This window comes from Sturnira hondurensis, unplaced genomic scaffold (genome assembly GCF_014824575.4).
Source record: "Sturnira hondurensis isolate 20B ecotype Veracruz unplaced genomic scaffold, ASM1482457v3 Scaffold0001221, whole genome shotgun sequence".
Lineage (NCBI taxonomy): Eukaryota > Metazoa > Chordata > Mammalia > Chiroptera > Phyllostomidae > Sturnira > Sturnira hondurensis.
This window is the reverse complement of record NW_028073852.1, coordinates 6,053,691-6,066,898: the sequence shown is the minus strand read 5'-3', so window position 1 is coordinate 6,066,898 and position 13,208 is coordinate 6,053,691. Positions and strand designations below refer to the sequence as shown.

Genomic DNA, 13,208 nt, shown 5'->3' with positions numbered 1-13,208 from the left:
CTCAAACTTGTATTAGGTGTATGACAGGACTTCTCAATTTACTTGCTATGTTTCATAATCTTTCGCTTTTCATCTCTGTATCCTTCTGAATTGAATTCTGGGTAAACTGTATCACATCTATCTCCTACTTCACTATTTCTTCTGCTAGATCTATCTACAATTCAACTTATTTTTCCATTTCTAGAACTTGTACTTGGTTCTTTTTCAAATCTATATGTGGCTTTTCATAACATCTTAGTCTTAGGGTTGATTCTTCCTTTTAGATTTTCAATATGTAATATTCACTTTCAGATTATCTATTAGGGGGTTATAATCCTGTTTGTCACCCTACTCTGAGTTGTTTCCTGGAGTTCTGCAATTTTTTACTGTAAACTCCTGTTTTCCAAGTTTTTTTTTTTTTTCCATAAGACTCCTTGTGACCTAGGGTGTGAAATTTCCTCCAGGAAAGTTTTTGTGTTTCTACCAGGAACCTGAAGGTTATTACCAGAACCAATTTTTATGTTGATTTCTTGGTTTAGGGTTCTTGGACCCCATTACCAGCCTAAAGGTACACCCAAAATGTATGAAGCACAGGTTCCAGTTTATAAATTCTCAGAACTTTTTTCATTCAGGGTCCAGGCTTCCTTGTTATTTCATGCTGGTACACGTTTTTTCTACATCACTCTTTCACCAAATGTACAATCCTTCAAACATCCAAGTCTTACGTAAGTTTTAGTTTCCATTACCTGGCTGTAATGGTCTCAGGCTTCAGCTCCTGTCCTTAGTTTTAGTTACCTGGGCAATAAAATCCAGTTTCTAAATGATGAGACCCATACCCTCCCTGCCCAGGGCAACCTCCTCTGTGCCTAACAGCTGCATCGTTCCACTTTATTTTTTGGTTAAGTTCTTAGATTTTTAGGTGTTTATAGTTAAGAGGATTTTCAAGTTATCTTGGTCTGCCATATTGCCAAAGCTGACAGGTATCTTGACTTTGTAATTTTTATCTAATTTACTGTTTATAATTTTAACTTTAAAGGTGTCAGATACTTCACATTTGTAAACAATATTTATAATTTTGATTTATTGATTACATAAGTGCTTATATTTTATTAGGTTTTATAAGTCTGCTCTGTCAGGCATCTTGTGTGGTTGAGTCAGTTTGATTGATGAAACTTACACATGTAGTTTGGGATGGTTCAAGGACTTAATGTCACTAGTTGTTCAGAGAGTTTACTGTTAAATTTACTCTTCCATAACAGCTGCCTACTCCTATAAAATTAGGCCACCATTTTATACCAACATTATGTTAAAAATCAAGACAGACCAAGTTTTGAATAAGCACTGTATCCATTGGAAAGCCGGTAACTTTCTCCACACAACTGAATTATCTTTTTTTTTTTTAAGCATGAATGAGCTACACACCCTCCTAAGTAAGGGTATATGTACTTGTGTATTTCTGCGGAGTTTTACCAGACTTCCTTCACCCCAAACTATGCACCCGGTAAAAGATGTACCAACATCTACTTTAGGGTAAGAAATTATTTGGTTTGAGCAACGATTACAGAGTAATTGAAAGAAGAAACGAGATGCCCCCTCCCAGAAAGAGAAACATTCTGGCTACCCAACACCCATGCTGATTTAAGGAATGTTTCTCCCTCTCCTGTCCAGCCATTCCCACTAATCTGATTTCTTATTAGCCTCCTGCTTCCTTTTGGTCACATTTCCGTCCTTCTCTAAGACTGGATGGGGGGGCGGGGGAATACCAACGGGTTCTCCCCTTAAAAAAAAACTGCTACAAGACTCTGTCACCACTCATTTTCATCCCAACCACATGTCTTTAGAGAAATGTTCTGCTCTTGCCCCTGAAAAGTAGCATCTAACTCTCAGCAAGTGGATAACTGGGTCTTTGCAACCTGTGACAAGAGGACCTTGTGTGGTCGGCTAGGGCTGCCAAACGAAAAGAAACCCCGGGCTCCAGACTCTGTATTCCGGGTCAGCAGGTTCCAAACCGGCTGCGCTAAGGAGACCGCGGCCCCTTTTTCTCTTCCACTCCAGGGCGGGTGGGGGCTTCTACCAATTCCAGTGTTTCGTGGAGGACTGCCTCTTTCTTCGATCTGTGTTAAGGTAAATGACCCATGTACCTACAGGAGCCGACCCATCATAGAAAAGGCTCGACTTCAAGCTCTTGCGGATTAAAAAAAATAATAACAGCACGACTAAACGGGGGAGAATGACGACAAAGAAGGCTGAAAAGCGAGCTCAATTTTATACAAACACCCCCGACTGGAATTCGGCTCATTACGACAGAAGGGATGACTGACGATAAGCAGATATTTCGTGGAAGGCAACGTCCTTCTGAATGGGCTCCCAGGGCGTCAGGGCCCCCACCTGATGAACGGGTGAGTCAGAAGGCCCAGCTCCACTTCACGGTTGGGGAAACTGAGGTACGAGGTGGAGAGACGACGGCCCGAGGCTCCGCTGAAGACGAGAGGCGGAGCGGAGCACCAGAAGCACCGATGCTCCAGCTGAGGCTTTAATCACGGGCTTCCCCCCGCCCCTGTGATGGCGTAGACGGCCTCCGCCCCCCGGTTCCCACACCCTCCCCGGAGAACAGCACGTCGCCCCAGGTTCCAAGGGCAGAGCCAAAAGACAGGGACCAGAGGCGCTCCCGCCGAGATTTGCAGACGGAGAGCGTTGGGAGCGTGCGTCCCTCCAGTCCAACATGGCGGCGGCCGCGGCGGCCGCGTCCCCCCACCCCCAGCCTCCCTTAGGGCCGGAGGCTTTTCCTCGGGGCCCTCCGGTGGGCGGGAAGATGACCCAGCCACGCAAGGCCCCTTCTCGCCGCTGCCGCTGCTCGCTAAAGAAATCACCTACCCGACATGACTAACGGCCGCGGCGCGGAGCCCCCACAGCCCGCCGAGAACAAGGAATACGAGAAACAGGCGGCGCGGCGGCCGAAGAGGTACTGAGGGCGGAGCGGCGGGCAGAGCCTGACTGCGGGGCCTCGGCAGCCAATCAGAGGACGGTGGGCGGCACCATAGCGTCACGGCAGGAGGGGTGGTTCTGTACTAGTACCAGCCTCCTAAGCCTGAGGACTTGGGAATCCCTGTCTGTCCTCCCCTCCGCGGACGGTACCATTATTGAGAGGGAATTGAGAGGAGAAAGTACCAATGCCGGGATCAGGGTGGGAGAGAAAGGTGAAGCTGCTCGCTCTGCCCTAATTACAGCCCTATTTCCTACTTTATTTGGTCTGATAGATTTGAGGTTAGACAGCGAAAGAAGACTTACAAACACGGACTATTTGTTAGAAATGGCCTTTCTTCCCCTAAAATTTGGTATGGTATGTCCTAGCTCGCTCCGCTTGGCCTGCAGATAGCTTGAGCCGCCTGCGGGTGTCGGGAGTCGACGAACTCGGGGACGGAAAATCGTGACCAGCTCAGGTGCCTGACCGCCTCCCGGTCTGTCGTGTCATACCTAGCTTGTCAAGTAAAAAGTGGACTACAAGGGAATGCTGGAACAAACGTGTGCATTAAGACGAACTCACACACAGACCAGACTCAGTTTGCGGCGGGATGGGGCGCAGAGCTTTAGTTTTCAGCGCTAATAAGATACCTACTTGTCAGGCACCCCCGATCATCTCATTCGGTTCTCAGCAGGTTGATGAACCGTAATCCCCGTATTCAGAAGAGAAGGCAGAATTTGCTCGCTCTAGGTCACACAGCCAGTAGATGGCCGACGTGGAATTCGAATCCTAGTAACCAGATACCACTCTCTATGGGTTTAACCATTAGACTGGGAACTAGAACTCGAGTGTGAGACAAAACTGTGACCTCCAAGAGAGCACACAAGGACCCTTTACCCGAGGGCCAGGGGACATCTGAGGCAAACGACAGGTGGCGAGCAGAAGTTGAACAAGCTGGGGAAAATGCTCCGGACTAGTTGCAAAACAAGTGATTCAGTATGTTTGGAGTTTACCAGTGAGGGGAGAACGGTAGGAGATGAAGCCACAAAAGTAGCTGAGACCTTGTATAGTATGGGAGAGTCTGCGCCTTACCTCGAAGGCAGTGGGAAGCCCTCACTGGAGCATTTTTAAAGAAGATCAGATTTTCATCTGGGGGCTGCCTTACGAAAAACGTATAGAGATGAAAAGTGCCTAAAAGCAGGAAGACCAATTAGCTAGCCAGTACAACCATTCTGGTGAGAGTGGGCTCGAGTTGCATCCGGGGAGATGGAGGTAAGTGAAGAGATCCCAGAGGGAGTGGGCAAGACCCAGTGACTGATTTGAGTGGGCGGAGCTGGCACAGAGAAGGAAGTCTGGGGTGAGCTGTGGGTTCCCCACTTAGACAAGGGGACAGACCGTGGGGTATCCACTGCAATAGGGAACAGGAAGAAGAGGGAGAACAGGTTGGGCGGAGGTGGAACAGCACCTCAGAATGAATGCCTTCAGGTCAGAAAAAAAAAGGTATGAGGTCATCTCTCCATTATCCCTGCAGTCATTGTGCCTTTGGCTCTGGATGCAGTGGGTCACAGAGCTCTCCAGACAGGTCCAAACAAGCAAGGCTAAGGGAATAGAAATTCTCGCATGACTGAAAACAATTTAGCTGTCCAGCTTGAATACCGAGGAAGGCAACCCATCGGAGGAGATGGCCTTGTGCAATAAATAACATGAGGGAATTGGGTTGGGGGGGGTCTTCTAGATTGTTCTTTTTAATTTTTTTAGAATTGGGATTTTTAATAGATTTTATTTCCTTATTTTCAGAGAGAGGGGAAGGGAGGGAGAAGGAGAGAAACATCAATGTGTGGTTTTCTCACATGGCCCCCACAGGGGACCCAGCCCTTAACCCGGGCATGTGTCCTGACTGGAAATCGAACTGGCTACATTCTGACCCGCAGGCTGGCACTCAGTCCACTGAGCCACACCAGCCAGGGCAGAATTGGGATTTTTTTAAAGATTTTATTTATTTATCTTTAGAGGGGAAGGGAAGGAGAGAGGGAGAGAAATATCAATGTGTGGTTGTCTCTTGTGCATCCCCTGCAGGGAACTGGCCTGCAACCCAGGCATGTGCCCTGACTGGGAATTGAACCGCGATTCTCTAATTCACAGGCCCACGCTCAATCCACTGAGTTACACCAGCCAGGGCCAGAATTTGGATGTTTGAAAGCACGGGAATACAGAGAGTGTTGCTTATCATCAATTCCCTAAGTTCATACCACCACTCATGAGTTCGTTTATTTTTCCATTCATGCATGTATGCATTCTTCACTCAACTGTATTCTCCTGATGTCTACTAGGTGTCAGGTCCTGGAACAAAGAAAAATAGTAAGCACCACAGCCCCTGCCCTTCAGGAACTGCAACTGCATAACAGGGACAGTATAGACCTGTGATTCCCATCAGTTACTGAACGTGCTCGAATTGGAGGATGCTAAGGGTGCTCTGAAAACAGAGAGGAAGAGCATCCAGCCGTCCTGAAGGGTGGACGGGGTATTAAGGAAGGCTTCCTACAGGAGATACCTCCTAAACTGAGCTTTGAAGAAAGAACAGGAATTCACCAGGGGGGTGCACATCGGGAAAAGCGTAGTCCAAAGAGAAAGGGCGGAGAGAGAACAAAGTTCTGGGAATTGCAAGTGGATTCGTCTGGCTGGTCTGCGGAGTCACAGGGATGGGGAGTGATGGTGAATGAAGTGAAAGCAGTAGGCAGAAGCCTCAGCCTGAAAAGCCTTAAGTGCCTTGTGGAGGAGTTTAGGTATTAAATTTAAAACAGTGGAGAACTTCTGACTAATCTAAGCCATGAAGTGAAACTTAATTTTCTATGTCCATTATCTCTTAATCTTCAGGATGCCCTGTGAAATATAGGTATTGCTGTTACTCACATTTTGAGGATGAGAACACTGAAGGTGAATTCTCCACCAAGTTTACACAGCCAATTCAGGACAGAAGCAGAGCTGAAACCCAGGCCCTTGCACCAAGCCCAGTGTTCTTTTTACAGTGTCCCTGGTGTCCCAAACCCAAAACAGGGAACTCACTGCCCCGGGGCTTCTTTCCTGGGGTCCCTGCTCTACCACCAAGGGCCTCGAAGACTGAGTCCTGTGCTCACCTGCCTTCCAGGATTTTGCCTGGGATGATTGTCTGCAACAGACTTTACCCAGTCATTCTTCAGGCCACAAGGTCCTGCTCCCTCCACTACCCCAGCCTTGGCCTGCATATTTAGGGAAGACAACAGGTGCATTTTACCCATCAGCTTTAGCAGAATGTATGTGGGAATGTCCTGGTACTGGGCCTGTTAGGCCCTCGTCTACGCCTCACATGGGGAGCTGACCCCTGCAGGCTGCATTTCAGTCTCAGAGATTCCTTCAGGCCGCACCTTCCAACTAGAATCAGCCCATGGGTGTCCTCTTTCAAAAGTAGACGGCAGAAGGAAGAAAGGATCTAGGGTTATTTCTCCCTATCCCTCCCTGGAAGAGGGGTGGGGTGGGGTCCCAGGCAGCACTGTCTTCTCCAGAGCTCCAGTTTCCATCCTTGACTCTGGATCCTGGGCTCCAGAAACCCCACTCCTCCTTCCATTCCTCCAGCCTACGGCTGGTAGAGGCATCTATTTATTGTGGAAAGAAGGAAGGGAGGAAGGCAGGCCAATAGTCACTTTTGCTAAACCAAGGCGCCAAACCAAAATTTGACAACAAACCTAACTGCAGCTGCAGCCTCTCCCAGGAGTGGAATTCTGAACCAATCAACCTGGAATTTCCTGACCCGCACCAGTGAGGTAATCTGCCTGATAAGCCACTGCCCCCTCTTCTAGGGCAGCAATTTTCAACCAGTGTGACCTATGAAAGAATTTTTAAAACATGCAGTACCTGACTACCGTATTTTGCTGTGTATAATACCCACCCAAGGTCTTGTGTGCATTATAAATGCCAAGGCACATCATTATTATACCTATGTATAATGCACATCCTTATTTTTCCCTCAAGATTTTGGGCAAAGCAGTGTGCATTATATATGGCAAAATCCGGTTTTTAGGGGCATGGCTTCTTTTCCCTTAGATTATCAAATTTAAAAAATGACACCAGCCAAAACAACAATAGCCACCCAGTGTGAATGAGTGAAATTATACTTAATGTTTTGATGTGCCACAGAATTTCAGTAATGCGTTGTTTGTCAGGAGATGAAAAAGGTAGAAAATTGCTGCCCTAGGGGAAGGTGTTTTGCCTGAAACAATCTACCCCTAACTTAGTCCCACCTTCTTTGTTCCTATATGAGCCTTCTCTTTTGTACAGTTCATCCAAGCACCCTTGTAGCGACTCATGAATTGCTTAATATGGTTAATTAGATCTTCAAATTTGCTCAGTTAAATTTTGCTATCTAACAGGAATGATCATTTCTGACTTGCTTTCTTTCCCTGTTTGGCTTCTCAACCCTTCCACCACTGGTGTTAGGGCCTTGTAGGATGTTCCAAGGACTGAATTGACGTAGAGTGAGAAGCAAAAGCCATTAGAGGGAGCCATCCAGCAAAGAGACACCTTGCAGGAACTGACCTATTTTACCAGGATTACTCGGGGTGCTGTTCTGAGAATAGACTGCAGGGGGCGCAAGAGGAAGCAGGGAGAGGTACCCAGCAGAGGGTCCTAGCAGAGTAAATAAAACACAGACCTCAGTGATTTCGCCTCGCTTGGGAAAGCCCATGGAATTCACAATTGTACCACGTAATTCAAGGCTTGCCTACCTGATCAGAAGCTGATCTGTTCTCTAGTTGGGTTGTGTAGTTCATCTCGGAACCCCTCCTCAGTGCTTCACACAGTGCCTGAAACAGAAGGCGTTAAAAAAAGAAAAATGAAAAATCTTGTATTTAATGAATAAATCGGTAGGGCAGTGAAGGGGGTGGAATGGTATGACCTGTCTCTCTCACTTGTCTGTAAATTCCTCAAGTTCAAAGACCTTATCTAGGACTTCTCTAGTGCCCCAAGTGTTTGGAGAGTGTTTGGTGAAAGGTTAACAGTGCCCGCTCCGGGCCGAGTGCCACAAGCAGTAGTAGCCAACACCAGCCCCCACCCCCAGGGAGCTGCCCCTCCCTGCTCCTCCAGCCTTCCTAGAGAGCAAGCCTCCCACGAAGAATACCACTGTGGCAGGGGAAGGCTCCTTGTTAAATGAACAGGCTGCCCTGTCCTCAGGACAGGGGCAGGCACTTCCTGTTTGGGGTGGAAAGGAAGCAGACAGTTTCCTGTTAGCAGGTCTTTTGAGCAAAGCAGCAGATTCCAAGCAGGCCCTGGCCCGGCCTTCGAGGCCAGATGGCTGGCAGTTAGATAGCCTTTATGGGGAAGGGAAGTGGGGCACAGCGCCAGATTGGCCGGGCTTTTATTTTATTGTGCTCCTTGCCGGTCCCCTGGGTCCTGATGTGAGTGAAAAACAAACCAGAAGAGGCTGACACCCTGCAAACCCTAACAAGGGTTAGGGGAGATGGGACCGATGAGTGCCAAGATTACGGCCTGGTGAGGAGATGCCCATGAGGCTGCCCTCGGATGTGCTGTCTGGGTGTGAGCACACTCGGTGTGAACCTGTGTGAAGAATACGTGTGGGTGTGCCCCCAATACCCAGCATTTGATAGGATTTAACATGTATTAATTGTCCAGCTTGTTCCTCAGAGCAAACCAGGGTCCTATTTTAAGATGGCAGAAACATTACCCTTATTTTGCCCTGTCTAATGTGCAGTTTTTTGCCCAAGTTTTTGAGGGGAAAATAAGGGTGCTCATTATACGTGGGTATAACAATTACATACCACAGGTATAATAGTGGGCATAATAATCCTGTGTAGAATACACACAAATGTGGGGGTGCATTATACACAGCAAAACATGATCGTTGACTTGTAAGTTTCAACAGAGTGCAAAAAGGCCGAGATTCGAACCCAGGTCTGCCTTGCTGCAAATGTCTTGATTTTCTAGTCCCATACAAAGATGTGCATGTGTATGTAGGTACAGGGAGGCAGGTGGGTGGGCAGGTATACTTGTGAATGTGACCCAGGCTGATGAAATCACATCCACAGGTGCCGGAGAGCGGAAACTACTGTGTCAAAGGCAGAAGTGATTGCCAGAAAATCGGGAATCACAGCTAAAAATGCAGAGATTATGGTCAATAATGAATCCAAATGATCAGCGCTAAACTCAGAACTCTGGGGAGGACCTCCTTTCAGCTCTCCCAAGCTAATCCCGTGGCCTTATCTTCTCATTCCTATTATTGTGGGTTTTGGAGGTTGATCATTCTGTTCTGTGCCTCTCTCTGAAGCCCAGAATTCCTTCTGATAAAATCTGCTTTGTGCTCTGCACACTTCCTGGGAAGGAGGAAGGGGCAGAGACAAAGCGGATTGTTTCTTGTGTTGTGAAGAGAGAAACTGAGGCCCAGGGGGCCCTTGTGCAGGTCCACACATCCTGCCTGATTCAAGAGGTCCTGGTCAGGAAAACCACTCACTGGCCAACTGTCGTCTTCTGTCGGAAAAGAAGGAATGGGCCAGGCAGCTGCCTGCCTGGGCAGGCAACCTGTCCAAGCCCCAGCTTGAATTCCACAGCAGTCCTGTCCACTCTGGGAAGGCTGAGAGGCACTGTGGGTCTGAACCAAGCCCAGCAGGGAGAGGGAGGCAAGGCATGCAGCCATCTTTGAAGAGGAGGGATGGAGAGGGCCGCCAGCCTCGCTGGGTCAGGACCCCGCACTGCCGAGATAGAGAAGGAAGGAAAGAGCCAGATCCTGGAGAAACCCGCTACTATCTTCCTCTTGAGCACTGGTATCTGGTATCTAGTGATTAAGTGGGTCTGGAGTAGGGCTCTGGAAGCTGAATTTTTAATATGTGCCTCCAGGTGATTCAATGCAGGCGATCCAAGAATCACATTTTATAAATTTGACTTGAGGCAAGATAATAGAGTTTAAGATCTGGACTTATGCTCCAGGTTTGAACCCTGACTCCATTACTAGAGCTGTGACTTTGGACAAGTGATATCTCTCTGTGCTTCGGTTTCCTCATCTTTCAGATAAGGATGCTTATAACAGTAGCCACAAAGATTCAGTGATATGATTCAGGTCAAGCACACCACACATACATGGCCCATGTTCATTTCTCAACAAGTATTCACCATTATTATTTTGTTCCAACTCCTCACTCCCTCCCCACCTCCTCTCCCACCAGAGGAAGAAACCATGGGTTGGGATGGACATAGCCATTTGTCACCACAGTACTGTCCCAGATGTGGGCGATCTTTGGGCTGTGCCTTGAGAATCCCCGCTCCAAAGCCTTCCTCCTTCCATCCCTCTTCTGATACCCTGGCTGTGGACTGAGCTTCCTCCAGTAAACCACCCCGCCTTCCCCATCCTCCTTTCCTCCTGGATCCCTCTCTTACACTGCAGGCCACCTTCCTTCTCCATCCCATGGAAAGTTTCTTGGCTCAGCGTGTGTCCTGGGTGATAAAACCAAACAGCAAGTCAGTTGTGGACATGCGTAGACCCCTGGATTATGGAAGATCACAGAATGGGTTGCTCTGGGATTATGAGTAACCTCCAGAGGCAGAAGGGAACAGAACCTTCTGCCACCCAGGCCCTAACCATGGAAACATGCTGTCTTCCTGGGAAGGAGATATTCTGTGCAAAGGCCTGGTTGAAGCCCATGGCGAGTGTGTGGGCAAAGGAAACGTTCTGCACAAAGTCTCGCAGGCACTTCCAAGTCTCAGTGGCATCGCCAAGGGACCACAGGCAGAGGTGGAATGGGAAGAGGAAAGGATGGAGTAATCCAGCCAAGGACACACAAGGAAAACAGGGGAAGTCAGCTTTCAAACACAGTAGCGTGCTAGTTTCTTCGCCGTCCAGGGACCAGGGAAGTAGAGGAAGGCAGGGGCAGCTCTCTGAGTGGCTGAGCCTGTCTCCTCCCAGCCACTCAGCCCCCCAGGGAACCTGTGCCTTCCACTCTCCTACCAGTGGAAATAGAGAATCCCCGCGATGTGCCAGCGGAAGGGATGTTGAAATCCTTCCTGAAGAAAAAGTGGGCAAATCTAGGTTCAACTCCAGCTTGGCCCACAGTGCGTGTACCAACTGCTACCCCTCAGAACTACAAGCAGAGTTGTATCTGGGCTATCACAATCCTCCCGTTGGCCCTGACCCGTATTGACTCAGTTGGGTGACATCCCGCAGAGTGAAAGATCGCTAGTTCAATTCCTGGTCAGCGCACATGCCCAGGTTGCCGGTTCAGTATCTTCTCCCAAGTTGGGGCACATGCGACAGGCAACTGATGTTTCTCTCCCTTTCTCCATCCCTTTCCCTCTCTCTAATTAATAAATAAAAGTTTAAAATCCACCTATTGGTCAAAAGCACCATATATCATGCCTACTTGCAACCTTCTGACATCCCCCCCCACAGATGGCCAGATAAAATAAAGGACACCAAGTTAAACTTGAATTTCAGATAAAAAAGTATTCAGATGAATAATTTTTTGATTTAAGTATGTCCCGAATATTGTATCGACACATACCTATTCTAAAAAAATCACTCGTCGTTACTCTGATACTCAGGTTCAACTGGACATCCTGTATTTTGATGTGCTAAATCTAGCAACCCTACTGGATTCGCCGTCAGACTCTCCCTCCTCCAGGCTGACCACAGGACTTCCCCTGAGCCTGTGGCTGTCACAGTCTGCTCTGGCCTTAGCTGAGCATCTCTGAAAGTAAGGCCTAGGCCTTGTCCAGAGTCTCTGGGGCTCCGTTCCAGGCAAGGAGACGTGCCCAAGGGCACCCCTTGGATGGGACGCTGGACACAGAAATCCACCCTCAACTCTGTACCCAGTGGGTCCTGGCACCACCGCGCTCCGTCGAAAGGCGCCTTCTTCTCATTGGTCTGCCAGAGGAACGTCTAATTGGCTCTTCCTGATGAGTGCCCCATTTTCTTTGGTTGACTGGGAGGTGGGTGCGGCCTATTCAATTACTCCTCCACGGGAACTCCTATTTCTGAGATGGCTGTCTAATCAAAGAGGCGCCTTTTAAATACTCCTCCACCAGCCCTGACCAGTGTGGCCCAGTTGGTTGGCGGCGTCCTGCAAAGCTCAAGGCCTCTGGTTAGATTCCCAGCCAGGGTACGTGCCTGGATCTCGGATTGGTCAGGGCAGAGGAGAGCCAACCAATCCGTGCTCCTCTCTCTCTCTCTCTCTCTCTCTCTCTCTCTCTCTCTCTCTCTCTCTCTCTCTCTCTCCCCTCCTCCTCTCTAAAATCAATTAATAAATAAAAATTTTAAACATTTCTTCACCAGAGTGACACCCTTTTCTAAATAACAAAAGCACTCTGTGTATTAACAAACCCTCCGAGGCCCTAAGCCTTAGGATAAGAACACTTCATTACATTTGTTTAGCACTTTGTAGATTACAAATGACTGACGTACGTCAATCATCTAATCCACGCAGTTTCCAGAGGTAGGCGGCACTGTGCCACGTGCATTTTACAGATTAGCAAACTAAGGAGAGAGACAGCCACCTGCTTTCAGTCACTAAGGCAGATGATGAAATCAGGTTACTTTTTCTCAGTGTGAGTTTAGGTAACTCTAAGGCTTTCACGTAAAGCGTTTCACTCCACCTTTGCTACGATTGTGTGGGATCCATAAAGCCGGGCACTTGATACTCATTTTCCCTTTTAACCCTCATGCGACTCCAGGAACTAGATATCACTTGCTCTCGTTTTGTTTACGAGGAAGCTGACACATTAGCTAAACCCTTTGCGGAAAGTCACGGGGCTTGCCGGCTGCCACTTATTAAACGCGTTCTTCATGATGCCAGGCACGGCGCTGAGTGACTTACAGGCATTACTTACTCTCTCGTTAAACGCCCACTACGTGACAAGATACTGGTATTATTATCCCCAGTTAGCGATGAGAAAAATCGGTTCCGAGAGGGTGGTTGTCTTGCCCAAGACCACACAGCAAGGAGTGGAGGCAGGATTCACCCAGCTTGCAAAAAAAAAAGGCAGACAGGAACTCAAAATCGGTTGTCACACTCCAGGTGCTCGTCGCCTGCAGCCTGGCTGAAACAATCACTGACCCTCAGGTAGGCCAGGGGCCCTCTTATAGAGGTCGTAGGTAACTATAACCGCCGGGAGAAGACCCTTTCCCCCCACCCCACCCCACCCCACGCCGCTGTCCCCAGAGAGATCTGAATCAACTCCAGGTGGCGAGCGAGAGAACGAGTCCGCTGGGCGGCACCGGGCACCGGGCGCGGCC

General features: G+C 48.5%; 1 protein-coding gene across 8 annotated transcripts in view; it reads right to left on the bottom strand.

The window, feature by feature from the left end:
* TAF15 (TATA-box binding protein associated factor 15) overlaps nucleotides 1-2,964 on the bottom strand; it is a 30,260-nt gene extending 27,296 nt beyond the window's left edge. For 7 of the 8 annotated variants that reach the window (XM_037066868.1, XM_037066875.1, XM_037066887.1 and 4 more), the window contains exon 1: nucleotides 2,854-2,964. In XM_037066868.1, the coding sequence (XP_036922763.1) occupies nucleotides 2,854-2,860 (7 nt within the window). In that variant the 5' untranslated portion in view covers nucleotides 2,861-2,964. The remainder of the gene's footprint in view (nucleotides 1-2,853) is intronic. The other variant, XM_037066905.1, reaches the window with a different exon arrangement.
* Nucleotides 2,965-13,208: the final 10,244 nt, after the last annotated feature.